General features: G+C 46.3%; 1 protein-coding gene and 1 long non-coding RNA gene across 17 annotated transcripts in view; one reads left to right on the top strand and one right to left on the bottom strand.

Annotated features, from left to right (window-relative positions):
- Window positions 1-19,406, top strand: part of LOC115649019 — a 74,184-nt gene that overhangs the window by 40,673 nt on the left and 14,105 nt on the right. For 5 of the 16 annotated variants that reach the window (XR_003999724.1, XR_003999734.1, XR_003999733.1 and 2 more), the window contains 2 exons: window positions 11,305-11,456; window positions 13,104-13,435. This is a non-coding gene — a long non-coding RNA (uncharacterized LOC115649019). Of the gene's footprint in view, window positions 1-3,808; window positions 3,881-4,111; window positions 4,206-4,815; window positions 5,026-6,086; window positions 6,135-6,657; window positions 7,028-11,304; window positions 11,457-13,103; window positions 13,436-15,991; window positions 17,217-18,307; window positions 18,551-19,406 lie in introns of those variants that run through there. The other 11 variants (XR_003999722.1, XR_003999727.1, XR_003999721.1 and 8 more) reach the window with 9 other exon arrangements.
- Window positions 1,370-19,406, bottom strand: part of MAP6 (microtubule associated protein 6) — a 61,701-nt gene continuing 43,664 nt past the window's right edge. The window contains exons 2-3 of the mRNA XM_030557491.1: window positions 5,366-5,579; window positions 1,370-3,830 (exon numbers count right to left, since the gene is read on the bottom strand). Of these exons, the coding sequence (XP_030413351.1) occupies window positions 3,630-3,830; window positions 5,366-5,579 (415 nt within the window). The 3' untranslated portion in view covers window positions 1,370-3,629. The remainder of the gene's footprint in view (window positions 3,831-5,365; window positions 5,580-19,406) is intronic.

Below are 19,406 nucleotides of genomic sequence, written 5' to 3' on the forward strand. Positions count from 1 at the left end.
GTGGTAGTTGGAAACCCAAAATTACAGAATAAATTCTTGCCAAATTAAAGCAACAAGCTTAGCATCCAAAGTGGACTTGAATCAGCAATGATCTCATCTCCTTTCTGATCAATGTTAAATTCACTATGTGGGTATAAGTCTGAGCAACGAGAAAGCAGGCAGAGGGCTATACACTGTCCTGAATCCATGCACACAGCTGACATTGGTAGGAGTTCCATCACAAACTAAGGCAAGATGAGGCCCTTAGGACCAAATTCTGTGCTGAGATACACCGCATGTAACCCAGCTGATGTCAGCAGGCTAGCATGGAGCGCAACTCACTGAAGAATTTGACCTTAAGACCTGATTTTATTATATCTCCTAATATTAATCCCCGGGCCAATCTATGCACTTCGATGCATGCCTGGGGCCCTCACTAGTGTGCACATCTAGAGACAAAATTGGGTCTATATAAGGGACTTACTGCTAAATCTCCTAGGGCCCCATTTAGTCCCATTGACTTCCAGTGGACTTGGCACTTAGTGAAGCATTAATATGGGTGCTAATGGGCAAAAATGTACGATCCTCTGCAATGAATGGGTACAATCTCTCTCGTGTGAAGGAGCCAGCGTTTCTGGCTATTGTAAACTATTTTCATGCTTCAGCTGCTCTGATGCTTCATCATCGTAACTGTTGCTATCCTCTACCTGAGATAAGAAGGTATGGTACGGAGGCAATGTCTACACTAGTACTTATGTCGGCAAACGTTTGTCACTCAAGGGTATGAAAAAAACACCTCCTGGAGTGAAATACGTTTTGCCAGCATAAGTGCTCGTGTGCACAGCGCTGTGTCCGCAGGAGACACTCTCCTGCCGACATAGCTACTGCCGCTCGTTGAGCTGGTTTTATTGTGTTGACAGGAGAGCGCTTTTCTATTGGTATCAGCTGTTCCAGTGGTTACAGCTGTGCCACTGTAAGCTTGTCAGCGTAGACATGGCCGGAGAAATGTAAAGGTGAATGGAGGCATCAGGTCAACAGGTCAAGAATCACAGAGTCTTTGAGGCTCAGCTCTCTGCAAAAGTTAACAAACATCCATTTTCATGCAAGGAACAGCGAGCTGCGTTATCTTTCATGAGTTCAATGAAACGCTTTGCTGAGCTACTCTGCACTTACAGAATGAACTGAGGTTTGCAGTTGCGCAACATCCATTCAATTTCTGAGCACTCGGAATAGCGATGACCATTATAGACAGTTCAGTGAGGTTCTCCATGAAGCAGGCATGTCAAATATGCATTACATTCACAAACAGTTCCACAGTTTTACTTCCTGGAGGATTTCCCTGGTTTCCTCCTAAATATTGGAGGTATATGTGTATATATATATATATATATTTTTTCCACATAAACATCCTGGTTAGTTCATACTACACAGTTCTAACACAGCTAAACTTGGAAATACACCACTGAATTCAGAACATGACACTTATTTATACTTAAAAGCTTTAGGCTGTTAGCACAAGGCAAACAGGACACATTACACAACACACTAAACTTTGTATGTATTCATTACTCAGGCCAGCAAAGTTTGCTATTTCCGTAGCATAGAACTTCCTTAATCTTTAGAAACCTTCTCTTACCCTTCCATTGTGGCATCCCTTTTAATTTTTCAGACATACCAAATGACAAACATTTAGATTCTGAAAACTGAAATCGCCACCTCCAGAAAAAAAAACAACAAACATCGTTGCAAGTATTTAATTGAAATCTAATATATTCTAGAAGCAAGATATTCCTTTTTCCAATACCACTACAGCAATATGGTTCTGGAGCTCTCGGCTTACATTTCCCCCAGTTGCTTTTGCCCAGTGAAATTTGCAACTTTAGCTATAGCAAAAAAGATCAACCAAGGCCAAACAGGCATGATTCCTACAGCTGCTCTAGGGGTTTATTACCCAGGTGGTTCAATGTCTCTGGGTACGTCTAGACTACCCGCTGTATCGATTTCTTGGGGATTGATATATTGCATCTCATCTAGACACAATATATCGATCCCCGAAAGTGCTCTCGTCGACTCCGGAACTCTATCAGCGCGAACGGCGGTAGCGGAGTCGACAGGTGGAGCCGCGGATGTCGATCTCGCACCGTGAGGACGAGAGGTAAATCAATCTAAGATACTTCGACTTCAGCTATGCTGTTTACGTAGCTGAAGTTGCGTATCTTAGATCGACCCCCCCAAGTGTAGACCAGCCCTCAGTTTCGTCAAGCAGAAACGAATCCTACAAGGTACTTAGCTCTCTTAGCTCCTGCTGAATCTGTGAGCCAAATGCTGAGATCAGCACTCTGGGCCAGACCCGCAGCTGGTGTAAATCAATATAGCTCCATCAAACTCAACTGAGCAAGGCAATTGATGCCAGCTGGGAAACAGGCCTTCTGTGTTTACTGAGTCATGCTGACATTTGTGGGAATTTACTAGAGTAAGGACACAATAAACACTGAGTTGAGAGCTTGAGGATTTGGCCAAGTTGAAGGTTAGGGCTCCCAATAACTGTGTCATGGCTCCATTCGCACAATTATGAGCAACCATGACTTAACGTGCAGGTATATTTAAAACTATTGCGCTTGTGATAATTTCCTAGCAGCGTGTATAAAAAGGCAGTCAGAGCTAACAATGGTGACTTGCTCCATGCTACCTATAAAAAAGCCATGTCTGCAAATTGAATCCATTCCTGAAACCTCCTCCTACTCCAGTTGCACACAATATCCATCTGTATCTGAAAAACTAAAGAATCAGACCAAGATCCAAAACAAATCAGAAACCATAAAAAAGATGCAGATCCTGGAAAACGACAGGGAGGAACAACCTGCAGAGTCTGACCTGAAGCCCATTCAGGAAATCTTTGCAACCAGCTGGACTCTGTCTGCGCCTTACTTCACTTTTCCATTCTGCTGCACCACAGGGCCAGATCCTGAGCTGGTGTAAATGGGCCTGGCCCATCTATACCAGCTGACGATCTAGCCCAAAATCTTTCCTTGCAAGGGATCTGAGCCTTCATCACTTCTTTGGGCCAAACACCTACTGATGTCTCTGAGAACAATTTTGCTCTCAGTCACAGTAGTGAGAGTCTGGAGTGACTCCACTGAGTTATACCAGGTTTACAGAGCCTGTTCCTGCAAGATATTGAGCACCTCTCCTATACTGTTGATCCCAGTGAGAGAAAACAGAGCTCAGCCCCCCCCCCCCCCCAAAGGACACACAGCCTCATGGAATCAGCTCTTAGGAACAGAACTGCACCAGTGGAACAAATGCCAGCTTTATGTAATCAAAGCACTGGAGGATCAGGCCCAAGGAAAGAGACAAGCCTTTTAATACATTCGCAGCACACAATTAATTGAAAACCTTTGTAATCCTACAATCCTCTGTGCATTCCACCCTCCTTATCTTCCCCCCATTAGTCTGTGTAGATCTGTGTCATGCAGGCAAAGCTGAAAACCTGACCTCTGAAATGAGTATTCCTAATCCTCCTTGGAAATAAAACATAAAAGCTTCTAATACAATCAGAACAAAGGCAGATTAGAAGCCTCTAATTAATTTTGTGGCCTTTATTTAATAAAAGAAAAATGAAAGAAAGAGAGAGAAAAGTGCAGTGAAATTTACTCTTTAGCCTCAGCCAATTTATTGTTCATCTCTTTACTTTTCCCCTTGTCCTCTGGCTTTGTCCCGCTGGAGCTCTCGGCACTCTTTTTCTTGGCAGCCCGGCCAGATGCGATCTGCTTGTCTTTGGCCTTTTTCAGTGGTTTATGGCTCGTTGTTGTCTTTTTTGGTTTGGAAGGCTGAACACTACGCTTCTCCGCCTGGATGGATGTAACATACAAACCGCCAACACAGAAACACACAGGAAAAGGTAGAAGAAGAGGATTTAGAGAGAGACATCATCAGTGAGACGGCAATATGTGTTTATTTATGTTCCGCATTTAAGAGCTTGTCTACACGGAGACTTTGATTTATACCCCAGCTTGCTGCACACTAAGACCTGGTCTACAATGAAATCGATCTAAGTTATGCAACTTCAGCCTGAATAACATAACTGAAGTCGATGTACTTAGATCTACTTACCGTGGTGTTTTCCCTCTAGTATGTCGACGGCCTACACTCGCCCATTGACTCCGCCTGTGCCTCTCACCCTGGTGGAGTACCGGAGTCGACGGGAGAGCGCTCAGCAGTCGATTTATCGCGTCTAGACTAGACACGATAAATCGACTCCCTCTGGATTGATCACTGCCCATCGATCCACCAGGTAATGTAGACAAACCCTAAGTCTCTGTGTAGACAAGCCCTAAGTCAAGTGTTGGGGCTAATGCTATGTAAGGACAAAGGCCAGACCCTCCTGTGCATTTTGTCACCCCCTTGACTGGCTGATTTGGGGAGTGGCTTTGCAATCTCATTGGGCGTTGCCTTTCTTTGGGATCAGACAAGGGAAATGATGGCCCAGAACAAAGGGGAAGGGAAGAATCTCAGGATCCTTTGTTGGACGCTCTATAAGTTCCATACTGTCACCATTGTTTAGGGGGCTGTGGACTGGGAGTGGGGGGAGGGCGTGCTCCTTATTCTGCTCCTTTCTCAGGTTGATACAACGGAGGAAAAACACATTGGGATGCCTGGGGTTCATCTGCTGCCAAAAGAAATAGCAGCACCAAGCGTGGAATTGGAATGATATCAGGGGAAGGTGTGAAGCAAAACCCTGGATCCAGCCTGTTCTCACTCCCAAACTTGGGAGGGGGGTTCAGAATCCCACTGAAAGCAGAATTTCTCATCTGACCCCCTCTCTCTTTATATCAGAACCAAACAATATCTCGAAGAACTGCACAACTCCAAACTCTGGGATGAAGGAAAAAATCCAGACCTCAAATTGTACAGATCGGATCCATTAAAAAACCCATCCTTGGCTGCTGTAAATCAGTGTAACTCTACTAAGTCAATGGAGCCACCTCCATTTACACCAACTGAGGGTCTGGCCCTTAGCATTTTACTGGTGTGAAATAAAAGAAGGTAACGCATTTGTAACTTTGTGTTTACCAAGTAATAATAGTCTACCTTAGAGATAAGGGAAATGTGAATTGAAAGAGATTGTCCTGGGGCCAGATCTTGCATCTGTTGTAATCCAGCATCCCACGACTGACTTCAGTGCAGTTATATTGCCCTACACCAGTTTAGGATTCGGCCCCACGCTTCTGACTAGGGTGTCAGAATGATTCCTAATAGGGTCCCTGGCCAGAAATGACTAAGCCATGGGAAGTGGAGTGAAACTAAGTGGTGCTATGAAGTCTTCATAGCCATGCGCTGCTGCAGGCACCTGCTGGCCCTTGTCCCCTTACACTGTATTTCTCACCTTTGAAGATTCTTGGAAGGGCTCACTGTACAGGCTGCGTATCCTCCTGCGATCGATGAATTTGTTATCGGCTAGTACAGGCTTGTTGGGCTCCCCCTTGAACTGAGAACTGTAACTGGTTTCGTGGCTCACTTTCTCGTCCGGGGGCTTGTACTGGGACTTAGCTTTTATAAGCTTAACTCTGTTGACGTCTATCCAAGGTCTGAATTCATTTCTAGGGTTCAAAAAGAAACAGGAGGCAGAAATTAAAACAACGGGAAAATGGGTGGCTTGTGGAAACTAAGCCGACCCCCTTTCTTAGCGGACATCTCATTGGATGGCCCTTTCCCTGCTGTATATTTTGCTTGCTGAAAACCCCGTGCCATAAACATATGGGGCCAGATTTGCCAGAACTCAGCATCCAACAGCTCCCGTTGGGCTTGATCCATTGCCCATTGAAGTCAATCGGAAAACTCCTACTTGGATCTGGGCCTACTGAAACAAAAGTCGCCACTGGGAGGCTGAAAATCTGATCACTGTGGATGCTGAGCCCTTTTGAAAATCTGGCCTGACCTCAGTGCCTCTTAAATCTATATTGCTTCACCTATGCTCTCAAAAGTCCAAGGAGAGATTCCTGACTCTTACATGCAATTATTCTTATTATGAAAATTCATATGTAAAGAGAGAGAGGAATGTGCAGGTTTACTGGATGTCACAATAAACTTTTGGTTTTCCATTGCAGCACGCAAGCGTTGTTGTCAGCGAGCTTACCTGTATGAGAAGCAGCTAGGTGAGCATCAAATGTAAAGAGTCCAATGTTTTCTACAATCGCCACTCATCTCGGGATTGCGTTGTGCCATTTGCTCTATATTGCACCACAATGTATACATTAAAACCCTTGTTTAACACATCCCTTCTGCTGTACAGCTATCAATTATGTGAGGGTTTTTTAGGATTCACCCAGATTGCAATGTGTACCAAGCACTGGTAGTTACACTTCTGCTTCTCTTCTTCATTAGCCCCTGAAGGCAAATACTAGAGCTAGTGGAAAATTTCCCATCAAAACTCTTAGTGGTGGGGAAATGGCTTTTTGATCAATCAGAATTTTTTTAAAGACTCCATTTTTGTTACAAAATTTGCAGGGATTTTGGGAGAAAAAAAGCAAGCAAACCTTTGTTTTGTTTTCGCCAACCAAAAAAAATCCAACGGTTGTAAACCCAACATTTTCCATTCAAAATAAAATCCACAACCAGGAAAATTTTCAAACAAACTTTTGACAAAAAACAATTTTTTTTCATCACAATTGTATTCAGGAGAAAAGGAGAATCATTTCCTGACCAGCTGCAGGAAACACAAAATCTGAATCCCAGCTACGACATTTCCTCGCCTACGGGTGAAATTCCCCTGTGCTCAGGGAGCCACCACAAGATCTGTGCATCAGTTATGTCATAAGGGTTCGAGTAGGACGCCAGCGATGCCAAAGCCTTCTGCACAGGGGTGAATTTCATCTACATAGCACAGCACTTGTCTGTTTTTACGACTCTTGAAGGAAATTAAGCCCTGGATCAACTCCTGTCCCTCCTGCTGTTGGTGCTTCGTCTCTGTGGGTGCTATCAACCATCTTTGACTTTAGTAAAAGCTTCCAGTGATTAGTAATTTAATTTTTAACAATACCTTTCACTTGAGGATCCATTTATTTTTGTATTTACAAGCCTCTTGCTTCTGCTTCCTCACGGAATGTTCCCCTCTCTGCTTCCCCGCCTCTTCTCTCTGCCCATCTAGCATTTTTTTTTACCTTTACATAGTCACTGTTGGTGAAAGAGCCTTCTCCTTTGCAACTCTTACCAGTTGAAACAGCCTCCTTGTATCTCTACACCACCTCAACTCCCTATTTTATGGCCGATCTCAGCTAAAACCAAATTTATGTCCTTTGCCTCTACTTCTTCATTTCTCTCCCCAGATGTAATTATTTAACCCTTTCATTGTCTGGTGGATTAACTATGCCGACGGGAGAAGCTCTCTCCTTTTGGCTTAGAGTGTCTTCATTAAAGTGCTACAGTGCGCCGATGCAGCATTTTAAGTGTAGACCTGCCCTCAGTAACACACTCTGCTGCCTGATAACCTCTGCAGTGGTGTTGATTACCCACTTCATTTTAAGTGGTCTCCTACAGCATATGTGACCCCCTTAGGCTTAACAATCTGTCCAACTTTGTATTTACCTTCTCCACATCTGATGCAGTGCTCTGTGTAGCTCAAAAGCTTGTCCCTCCCACCAAAAGAGGTGACGTCACCTACTTTGTTTCCTGGGACCAACACAGCTCCCACAACACCGCAACCAAGCTTGCAGTGTCAAGACTTAAAGCATAACAAGGTGAAAGTCTGTTTGTGGCCAGCACGAACAAATTAAAATGAAGCTCTTATTTGACAGCGTTTGTAGGGCCAAGAGATGCTGCTTTCAAACAAAAACTGAGGCCTGGGCTACACTACAACTTTAGGTGAATTTAGCAGCATTACCTCTTTTTAACCCTGGACCCGTCCACATGACGAAGCCTTTTTTTTTCGACTTAAAGGGCTCTTTAAATTGATTTCTTTACTCCACCTCCGACGAGGAGATTAGCTCTGAAATTGGCCTTGCCGGGTCAAATTTGGGGTAGTGTGGACGCAATTTGACGGTATTGGCCTCCAGGAGCTATCCCAGAGTGCTCCATTGTGACCGCTCTGGACAGCGCTCTCAACTCAGATGCACTGGCCAGGCAGACAGGAAAAGGCCCACGAACTTTTGAATTTCATTTCTGTTTGGCAAGCGTGGTGTGCTGATCAGCACAGGTGACCATGCGGAGCTCGTGCAGAGCTCACCAGCATGATGTGCACATTGCCGAGGCACATTGCTCGGCCCGTACTTTGTGAGAAGTCTATAACCATGTCGATGTCCTCATTGCTCCTCACCTGGTTTTGTGCTAAACAATTGTTTGCCTTTGCTCTGACCGAGGTAGGGGTGACTGATGACATGGCTTACAGAGAATTAAAATCAACAAAAGGGGTGGCTTTGCATCAAGGAGAAACACAAACAACTGTCACACAGAATGGCCCCCTCAAGGATTGAACTCCAAACCCTGGGTCTAGCAGGCTGTTGATTTCACAAAACAAATCAGGTCAATTTCTTGTTTTGATACATCTATCTTTTACATCTTAGGCTGGCAGCAGACGGTGCAGTACGACAGCAAGCCATCATCATCTCCTGGGTGCTCGCCAGAAGATGGTGCAGTACGATTACTAGCCATTGTCATCTCCTGGGTGCTCGGCAGAAGATGGGAATGACCTGCCTGAGTCAGCAGTGTACCTAACGTGGTTAAGGGGAAGCTGCTGCTTCCCCTCAGGGCGGCAGGCGCGGAAGTGGTGCCTGTCGGGCCGGCGCTGCCAGCAGTGCGGCCGGAGGAGCCGTGGGGTGGCAGGCCGGCATGGAAGCGGCGCCTGCCGGCTGGTGCTGCCAGCAGTACGACCGGAGGAGCCTTTGGGGGGGGGCGGCAGAGACAGCTGGAGGAGCGAGGGGGCCGGCTCCTCGGCTCAGGGCTCAGCAGCCAAGTGCTCCCTGCTCCCCCCCCTTGCTAATGCAGCGGGCAGGGGGAGGCAAAAAGGCCCCTGTGCCTTTAAGGCCGCCTGGCTGGCGAGCCCCACATGGAGTGTGCCGAGCGCCGGGAGCAGGCTGGGGACAGGCGGTGGTGTAGGACGGAAGGTGAACAGGGGGGTGGTCCGGTGCCTTCCCTGGGGGTCCAGGTGAGTGGCTCCCCGGGGTTGGTCCTGCAGGGCAGGGGCGCAGGCTGTGCTGTCTGGACGGGGTGGGGTTCTGGCGCGGCGCAGGAGCTGGGAGTCTGGGGCAGGGGGGCAATGGGACCCCGTGGGTGGGGCAGGACAGCACAGCCCTGTGGGGGATACCTGCAGAGCACGCTGGGCAGGAGAGACTCTCCTGGGACCGTGGGGCGATGGGAGGGTATCTGCACCCCCAGGAAGCCTGCAGGAGTCCTGAGCCAGTCCCAGGGTTAATCTGGGGGGGAAACGGGAGAAGCCAAGAGAGGGCGCCTTTTTTATGTTTGCTCCCCCTACACTGAAAAACTGGCTATGCCACTGGCCTAAGTCATGTCTGCACAGGTGCCCCTGACTGACCTTACTGAGGTCAGCTAAAAGAGCACCCAGGAATACGACGATGATGGCTACGAATTGTAATGCACCGTTTGCTGCTAAAAGGCAGTGAGCTACGACTGAGTAGTAATGCAGTCCCACGTCTGCCAGCACCCAGGAGACGTACAGTGATGGTGAGGTGAGCAGGCTCCATGCTTGCCGTGGCATGGTGTCTGCTCAGGTAACCCAGGAAAAAAGGCGCGAAACGATTGTCTGCCATGGCTTTCATGGAGGGAGGGAGGGAGAGGGGCCTGACGACATGTACCCAGAACCACCCGTGACACTGTTTTTGCCCCATCAGGCATTGAGATCTCAACCCAGAATTCCAATGGGCAGCGGAGACTGCGGGAACTGTGGGATAGCTACTCACAGCTACCCACAGCGCAACACTCCGGAAGTCGATGCTAGCCTCGGTACTGAGGACACAGTCTGCCGACTTAATGCACTTAGAGCATTTTGTGTGGGGACACACACAATTGACTGTATAAAAACGATTTCTAAAAAATCAACTTCTATAAATTCGACCTAATTTTGTAGTGTAGACATACCCTGAGGCTTTGCTCAGAACAACGCGCCCCCTTGTGGTATACTATGGATGCATGGCATCTTTGTTGTGCCGTGTCAGCTGATCCTGGAACAATGAAACAGATTCAGCCTGGCGATAAGTGGTTGAGAGTCTGAATGCTCTCCCATTACTATTTAATATTTGTATTGCCCCAGAAAGGTGGGAGGCACCTTGCAAACAGGTAGGAGCATAAGTTTCCTGTCTTGAGGAACTTATAGGCTAACAGCATGATGGGAACCCATGTTATGCTTCCACGCAGAGGAGACAAAGACATAAGATGCCTCCTCGCTCCCCAGCACCAGCTGCAAGTATCACTGGAGTGAGACAACAACCTCCACAAAGCAGCACAGGCAGGTGGAAATTGGGCAAGCAGGGCTGGAAAGTTGTCAGAGCCTTGACTCCACCCCCTCTCCCACAACCAGCACAGATGAGCCGGCAGTATGGTAAAGTGCTAGTGCAGATGACTTCCCCCTTGGACCATGTGGGAGAGAGGAGGCTGCCTAATAACCACACATGGCCCTTTATACAGGGCTTGTGGCAAAGCCACCTCCTAGCCCCAGACAGGCAATATGAAAGAAAGGCCGGGGGTGCACTGCCGCAGTGAGCATGTGCAAGAGAAAATGGGCACGGTACGCACAGCCTCAGTTAGCCCTACAGTTTTTGTTTTAGATTTTTTCCCTCCTTTAATTTTGCTGAGTTTGTTTTTAAAGAGCTTTTTCTTTTGGTGAAAGGGAGGCGGGAGGCTGCCAAGGAGCTAGCTCCTGATTCGCCATCTAGCCCCAGGCACAGGCAAGGAAGATCTGAAAAAAACTAATTGAAAATCACTGAAATCCCCAGTAGAAAAGCAGTGTCTGTGGAACTAGATGATTACTAACAGGCCAAATCCCACAATCCTGCCTTCAGCAAAACTCCCACTGCCATTAACAAGAGTTTGACCAAGTAAGGACTGACCCAAAATATGCACCTGAGGACAACGACCAGCACGTCATTGCATCAAATCATACAGTTCCTCTGACCCTGGGTAGTAATCCACATAGTGGTTAGTGAGCTATCTGACTTGGCTATAGGATACACTGGACCTGAGTCAACATCCATGAAAGCCAATGGCAGTCTTTTTACTGTCTTCAATAAACTTTGGATGCCCCTCATCCTGCAGGGAGACAGAGACTCTACTGTTGGCCAGCTGGATTCATAGTGGTTATTTTCATTCGTATGTCAGATTTGATTCCCCCTCGGTCCAGGAGGATTAATGGAGACTGCAGGTGAAGATGAACCGAATACCCTACACGCACACGCCTGTGAGACACTGGCTGAACCTGAACTCAGCTCTATGGCTGGCAGCCACCTCAGGAGATGCCCACTAAAAGTCAGGTAAGCATTGATTTCTTCCATCTCTGTCAGTTTTTGAAGCCAGCACCTACAGGGGTCAGGTTTAACTGGTTCAGAGTGATACCATTTCAAGCTACAACCCACAGGGCTTTCAGACAGGTTTATGTTTGCTCATAGTGAGCTTAGGATGTCCAATTAAATCTGCACCCAAAGGGAGAGATCCTACTATCCGTTACGCTAGTGTTAATCTGGAGTGACTCCACTGACATGCAAGGTGTCAGCATCTCCCCAGATTTATATCAGTATAACTGAGACAAGAACCTGGTGCTCCTTGGGTTTGATCACTTCAAACATATCCGTAAGCAGATGCTACAAAAAGAGCATTCACATGTAACCCGTGGTTCACTGAATGTTACGGGTCCCGTCCTAGTGGCTGGTCCACAGGAGACAGGAGTTACCAGTGAGAGGATTTACTCCTTGGGTACATCTGCACAGCAGCTGGGAGTGGGATTCTCAGCTTGAGCAGACACACATGTGCTAGCTCTGCTTGAGCTAGCACCTAAAAGTTGCAGTGTAGCCCTGACAGGTTGGGTGGTGGGTTGGGCACGCCACCCAACTACAAAGCCATCCAAATCTCGGGGTACGTCCTTGGGAGGCTAGCCCAAGCTGCCGCCCACACCACCACGTCCACACAGCTATTTTTATGCACTAGTTTGAGCAAAGCTAGGATGTGTATTTCTACCCAAGCTGGGGCTCACACCTCCCAGACGGTGGGGAGACATTAAGGCAACTCCCATCTTTTAATGTTCTGCTATATATATGAAGTATCGGGGGGTAGCCGTGTTAGTCTGCATCCACAAAAACAACAAGGAGTCCGGTGGCACCTTAAAGACTAACAGATTTATTTAGGCATAAGCTTTCGTGGGTAAAAAACCCACTTCTTCAGATGCATGGAGTGAAAGTTACAGATGCAGGCATTATATAATGACACATGAAGGCTTTTTGTAAGTCAGTAGGTGAACACTTCAACCTCCCTGGACATTCTTTAACAGATTTAAAAGTAGCTATAGTTGAACAAAAAAATTTCAGAAACAGACTTCAAAGTGAAACAGCAGAACTAAAATTCATTTGCAAATTTAACACCATTAATTTGGGCTTGAATAGGGACTGGGAGAGGCTGGCTCACTACCAAAGAAGCTTTGCCTCTCCTGGAATTGAGACCTCCTCATCAATTACTGGGAGTGGACCACATCCACTCTGATCGAATTGGCCGTCAGCACTGGTTCTCCACTTGTGATGTAACTCCCTTCTCTTCATGTGTCACTATATAATGCCTGCATCTCTAATTTCACTCCATGCCTCTGAAGAAGTGAGTTTTTACCCACAAAAGTTTATGCCCAAATAAATCTGTTAGTCTTTAAGCTGCCACCGGACTCCTTGTTGCTTTTGCTATATATATCTTCCTATTGTATTTTCCACTCCATGCATCTGATGAAATGGGTTTTAGCCCACGAAATCTTATGCCTAAATAAATTAGTTAGTCTATAAGGTGCCACAAGGACACCTTGTTGTTTCTGCTGATACAGACTAACATAGCTACGCCTCTGAAACCTTCTCTTAGTATGTCCCATTTTTGGTCCCTGGTGATTAGTACACCCTGTACATGTTTCCAATCTATCCACTTTCTAGGGCTTCCTGGCAGCATCTCCTCTATCACAGCCCATGGCTCTCTCTGCTCTAGAGAAATGCTTCAATTTCGCTTATACTCTGGTTGATGCAAACAAGATCCAGCATGAATCAACAGTGTTTATTCTGCATCTTTATTCAGGGTTGTAAAAAAGTCTTTACATCTGGAGCTTAGGCTGGCATAAAAGAGGAGCCCTGAATTCATCTGCAGGAGCCTAGAAACTTTGACCCTGTTACAAACCTTTTGCCCCCAAAATGTTAGCTTTGAGCAGACCCGGCCAAACTGTATACTCATTCCACCAGAGTTTGAGAAATAAAAACTGGATGTCATGCGATCCGCCTTGTGTTGGGGAGTTAGAAAAATATGTTCATGACTACACAACAATGCACGAAATTATTTTTAGCAAAGATTTAGAACATTTGCTGCCCAGTCCCGTGTTCTGCCTGTCAGTAAACGGTTATTGTGTTTTTAAATTCCTGATGAAGGAAGGCTATGACACAATGCAGCACTTTTACTTATCACCTCGGCTTAGAAAACAGCGAACAGGATAGAATCCCAGTCTCCTGCTCTATCCACCCAAAAATATGTCTTCCAGATTCCTTCCTTATTGTGATAAGACACTGTAGGGCAACCTGCTTCTAACACTGAATTTACCTGGACAGCGGTGTTTTGGCTGTGAAGGTACCAAAGTGGTGGAACAGATTTAGGAGCCTGGGTGCTGAAATAAGATGATGGGAGCTGTACACAAATCGTTAGATAGATTAGATAGGTTGATAACTCACTTATTAAGAGAAACATTTTGGTTAGGAAAATATTAAGTAGAACTAGTCAGTTACTAAAAAGAAACTGCTGATCATAGGTTAAACGCTATGGATAAAATTAGAGGAAAGGTGCGCAGAAGGGAACATAATAAATCAAAGGAGAAATTAAACCCACATTTGAGAATGCGCTGATAAAATTTGCAGTCCCTTGCTTCCATCACATCCACGTCTGCCTTGGATTCAGGTTAAAAAGAAAGCACCTTAAATTGTCTCCTTTTAACAGAGAAACTGGAAGATGTTTCCTGGAGACCAACACTGATGGCTGCAGACTGCACTGGTGCAGCATGTTGGGCAAGTCTATTAGTGCAAATTTAAGAAACATTTGCAAAATCCACTTAGCACCAACTAGACATGATAAATGTTTCTTCAGAAAAGACGGGCTGGCCCAAATTAAGGGCTATGTCCTGCTGCTCGTACTCATAGTGAGTAGCTCCTTACTATTTGGGTAACTCCATTCAGCTCAGTGCAACTAGTTGAGAAGCAAGGTAGTACTCTACGTGAGTACGGGTGGCAGAATCTGGCCCTAGACTCCTGATTTTACACATCAGATAAACTATAGAGGACAATACCACAATCATCTTAGTACAAGGGGACATAAAGAAAGTATTTAAAATAATGAGTGTGGAGAAGGTAGATTGGGAACTTCTGTTCTCCCGTAACATAAGGCATCGTTCAATTAAATTCAACGGTGGGAAATTCAAAACCCATGATGAGAAATATGTTTTCACACAACATGTGATTGAACCTGTGGAACTTTCTGCCACAAGAAGTCACTGAGGCCAAGAACGTAACAGGATTCAAAAAGGGACTGAACATTTCTATGGACATCAAGTATGTCCAGAGTTATTATAATTAATGACAACTATAATTTTGGAAGGGATAATAAACCTCATGCTGCATTGTGTGCTTTGGATCTTAGCTAATCTCTGACTAGAGACCAGGATCAGAGCTATGTGTAGGGGCAGATTACCCCACAACTCCCCACTGTCGGGTTCTTGCACGTTCCTCTGGGCATCTGGTGGTGGACACTGTCAGTGACTGGATAGGATGGACTATGGGTTTGATCTAATCAGGTGATCCTACTCATACAAATCCAGTAGGACTGCTCAGGTGGGTCAGATAGGAGCTTTAGGACCAAAATGTGGTTAAGTTCAACTTTAGTGGCAAACATCCCCTGGACATTAACAGCAACAAAAACAGGCCCCTGCGCATGCCTGCAAGCCAGTACGTGCTCCGTTAACGTTAAAAATAACGAACCTCCTGGACTGGGGGTTTTTACAAAATCAAATTTCTACATGCAGCCATACAAATGTCACTGATACTTTTAAAAATTGTATTATTGTTATTCGTATTACTTGGAGAAGCATTTGGCCCAGGGACTTGGTAATGAGTTATGGAGTCTTTCGCCCTTCAGTCATTGATGGGAATGCAGTCAAGGTCAGTATTGGACAATATTTTTCAGTGACTAGTGTAATCACCAAAAAATGCATTTTTCATTGACACTATTTGTGAATTCGGGACTAATTTGGCGAATAGTTTTGACTCCCCCAAAATAGGAAAAATTTTCAAAAAAGTTGACACTGTTCATTTCAGCCATTTAGAAATACAATGTTTTGATTTTTCATTTCAAAATGGCATTTCATTTACAAATTTAGCTAATTAAAAAGGTGGGAAAACACCCCAAAATGACCCAAAACAAAATGAAGAAGCCCCCCAAAATTAGTTTTGGGTTGAACAAAATGTTTTGTTTGATCTGCAATTATTTTTTTTTCATTTTGGTGAGAAGAAAAATCAAAGATTTCAGTTTTGGTTCAAACTGAACTCAATTATTTTTCAGATGTTGCGCTTCAGCCCGTGAACCAAAACATCAATTATTTGCTCAGAGCTATAATTTACTGACCCCAAATGGTTCCCATGTAGTAAATCCTTGGTCGTCTGTGTGAAATAGGGGAGGTGGTGTAGACAGAAGTTAGATCACATGGGAGTAATAGCTAACCCAGTTTATATCCCTGCCCCACGCAGAACCGATCCCTACTGGGCATTTTCTAAAGTGCTTTGTCTCAATCCAGTTCCTAATGGACAAGAGCCCAGATCACAAAACTACCAGCAGAGCCAGTACTAATTGACACCCTCGTTGGCCAGCTCAGCAGAAAGGCCTAGTTGCAAATGGACCATGGAGTTCCAACTACCTCTCCACTTATATCAACGGCCCTAAGGACCAACGGCATAAAGATATTGGGACCTAAGGTTCAACCCACCTAGCCCTCCAAGCATAACAATGGATCGAACCCTGAGATGAGGTGCTGAGCTCTAAAGGAACTGCAGGTGCTTCACATCTTTCAGGATTTCCAGTGACTGGGAAGATCCCATCTGAGAATGAGAAGGAAGCTGAAATACCCTGGAACAGCTGATCAGTCAAGGGAAAGTTAACATCTCTGTGACAGTCACTGGTGCAATCGCTGCCTACAGTTACACCTATGTAAAAAGCTGAGTAGCTCTGTTGAAGTTAATGGGGAAACTGCGCACTTAAGGCCTGCTCCAACTTCACTGGAAGTGAATGGGAGTTTTTCCCTTAGCATCACTGAGATTTGGCTCAGGGCCATATGCCAGCAGGATGGAGAGCAGAATTTGAACTGCACAAAATATCTGCAGTATCGTGGTATGAGTAAAACTCTTTAGGGGCAACTTCTGCCCTGATCTACTGCAGCCTGTGCAATCCCCAGGGCTTCAGGGTTTGTAAAATAGAGCAAATCTGAATTTCATTTACAGTCTTAAGAACAGGTGATGTTGCTTTAGGGGAACACTGACCTATACAAACCCCTGAAAGCAAGGAAATGTCCAAGTAGCCATCCAAGATTTTCAAAAGAGACTCGTCATTTAGGAGTACCATAATTTTTAGATGCCCAACCAGACACCTTTAAAGGGCCTGATTTTCAGCAAGCTCTGAGCACCCACCCTCTCAAAAATGAAGCCTCTTTAAAGTGTCTCAAATAGGCAGCCAACAACTGTGATGCCTCAAACAAGTTGGCCGCCTTCTTTAAAGTCCCCAAAGCCCCTCACAGCATTGGCAGACTCTACTTTCTAAGTAACCCCCAAAATATACAGTAATACAATGCACGTACCACGTTCCTCACGCTCACCCAAGCACTAAAATCCTTAACCTTGACCTCAGCAACCACAGGTTCCATGACAATTAGGCACCTGTACGCTCGCAATCAGGGTCGGCTTTAGGAGGTGCGGGGCCCAATTCAAACAGTTTCAATGGGGCCCCATCAGAGATGACTAAAAACAAAACAAAACCCCATTAAAAAACACATGGGGCTTGTACTCACTGGGCGGTGCTCCAAGTCTTTGGTGGCACTTTGGCGGCGCGTCCTTCACTCACTCCAGGTCATCAGTGGCACTGAAGGACCCAACGCCGAAGACCCAGAGCAAGTGAAGGACCCACCGCTGAAGTGCCGCTGAAGACCTGGAGTGCCGCCAGGTGAGTAAAAATTAAAAAGGCGCCTCTAGCCAGGGAAGGGATTCTCACTGGGCGCGGGGCTCTCTTAGGCGCGGGGCCCGATTCGGGGGAATTGGTGGAACTGGCCTAAAGCCAGCCCTGCTCGCAATCTGCAGAAGGTGTTATTTCTCATGGCGAAGTCTGAGGCTTGCGTCCTGATGATTTCCTGCTGCCAGAAATGCCCATCGGGGACAGAGCAGCAGGGGGCTGACATTCAGGCAGCCTCCCGTTAGTCTATAACTCTGGCTCTCACCATTAGCCCACACGTATTTCAGCTTCTTTTGATCAGAAGAGCAATTCCGAGTGATTGCAAGTGAGCAACTGCAAGTGAGCGAGTGAGATTTGCCAATAAAATCGTAAGAGCTATCCCATCTGCTCCCCTACACACAACATCAGGTCTCAGATTCCCTCTAGGTGCTAAAAGGCAGCATTTTCCTTTGGTGCATCTATTATTATTTTGTGCATAGTAATTTCCTGTAACATCTCTCCGGGACTGTAAATAGCGTAAGGCAGCTACTTGTGTGTGTGAGATGATTTTTTCCAAACATGAATATTCCAGCTTCACACACACACACACACACACCCGCCCACCCACCGGTGCACTATGGTTGGCCCAATATAAAGTCAGTTATGTACAAATATCCTGAGTTAATTTGATGTATTAATGTGTGAGTGGGAAACATCAATCAAATAAAGGAGCAAGTATCATGGAGAAATAAAACCTGTGGCTATGCTTTGCTAGGTCCTACCCTGTGCTGAACTGGAACACAAGATGGGGAAAGAGTCTGTAGGGATCCTCTCTCACTGTGCAAGAGGCATACGTTCAAGAAGGCTGTAAGAGGGACCAGGATAACATGCTGTCCATGTACCATATCTTCCACAGGATGTGGTCAATTCAGCTAGCAGAGGAGTCCATCCTTCCACCTGGTTATGAAGGATGATAGAGTCAGTAGATCAAGACAGCACGAGAATGAGGACCCCAAGTTAATGTGCCAGCCATGCATTGTGGCCCCCATACAGTACAACACAGAAGTTGCACCCACTCTTATCCTTGCTCCACTGCAAAACAACATGGTGCAGAAGAGTGACATCATGAATACACTAGAGAACCTCAGAAAACCAGCAGGTAAGATAGCAATGCATCCTTGAGGGCATGACCGCAATCTAGCCCTGCCTGATGAACAGATTTGCCATGTGCCCATGCTTCAGGATCTGCTGGACCAACATGGGGAGTAGTTCTAGAACTGAGGGCCTTCCACTGAGAACAGCCACACATCGTGTTCAGACCCAGTTGATCTCTACTGCTGTGATGGTGCCTGGGGAGGAGAGACGGTCTATAGGGTACGCAGAACCCAAACAATACGATGCTTTAAATGTTGATACTAACACACTGAGTGTTGCTGAAAGCAAGCAGGAAAGTGATGCAGTCTTTAGCCCATGGGGACAAGATGCTCTCTACCACCATCCCCAGTGAGCAAGTGGGCTAAGCTCTTCTGCTCTGGTTGTAGCCTCAGAGCGGTCTTCAGAAGTAGCTCCATGGACTATGCTGAAGTAGTCCAGTCCGGACCCATCTATCACTGTCCAGACTCTATTAAAGCAGCACAGACCAGTTTTATATCTTGAGCTTTTGAAGTTAGGTGACTGAAACCCTCATGGACATGCCTGGCGGGTGACCTTCTGGCTCAGGGAGGCTAGTCCCCCACTGGAATCCAGAGCCTCCCCCTCCAATGCACCAGGTGGGCAGTGCGCGGCCCTCCCCAACCCAAGCACCAGGCAGATAACATGTGACCCCCAGGCCCAGAGCCCCCAGCCCCCCCAGAGCTCGGTGGGGGCTGCTCCAGTGCCGGCAGCCTCCCCCCAGTGCTGGGCGGTCACAGCCACCCCAAGTCCCAGCCGCAGACCGACCACAGTAGCCCTAGCCCTAACCCTAGCCGCAAGCACCAGCCCCAGCACGCTTCCCTAAAGAGGAGCAGCCAGCCTGC

Source organism: Gopherus evgoodei, chromosome 1 (assembly GCF_007399415.2).
Source record: "Gopherus evgoodei ecotype Sinaloan lineage chromosome 1, rGopEvg1_v1.p, whole genome shotgun sequence".
Classification (NCBI taxonomy): domain Eukaryota; kingdom Metazoa; phylum Chordata; order Testudines; family Testudinidae; genus Gopherus; species Gopherus evgoodei.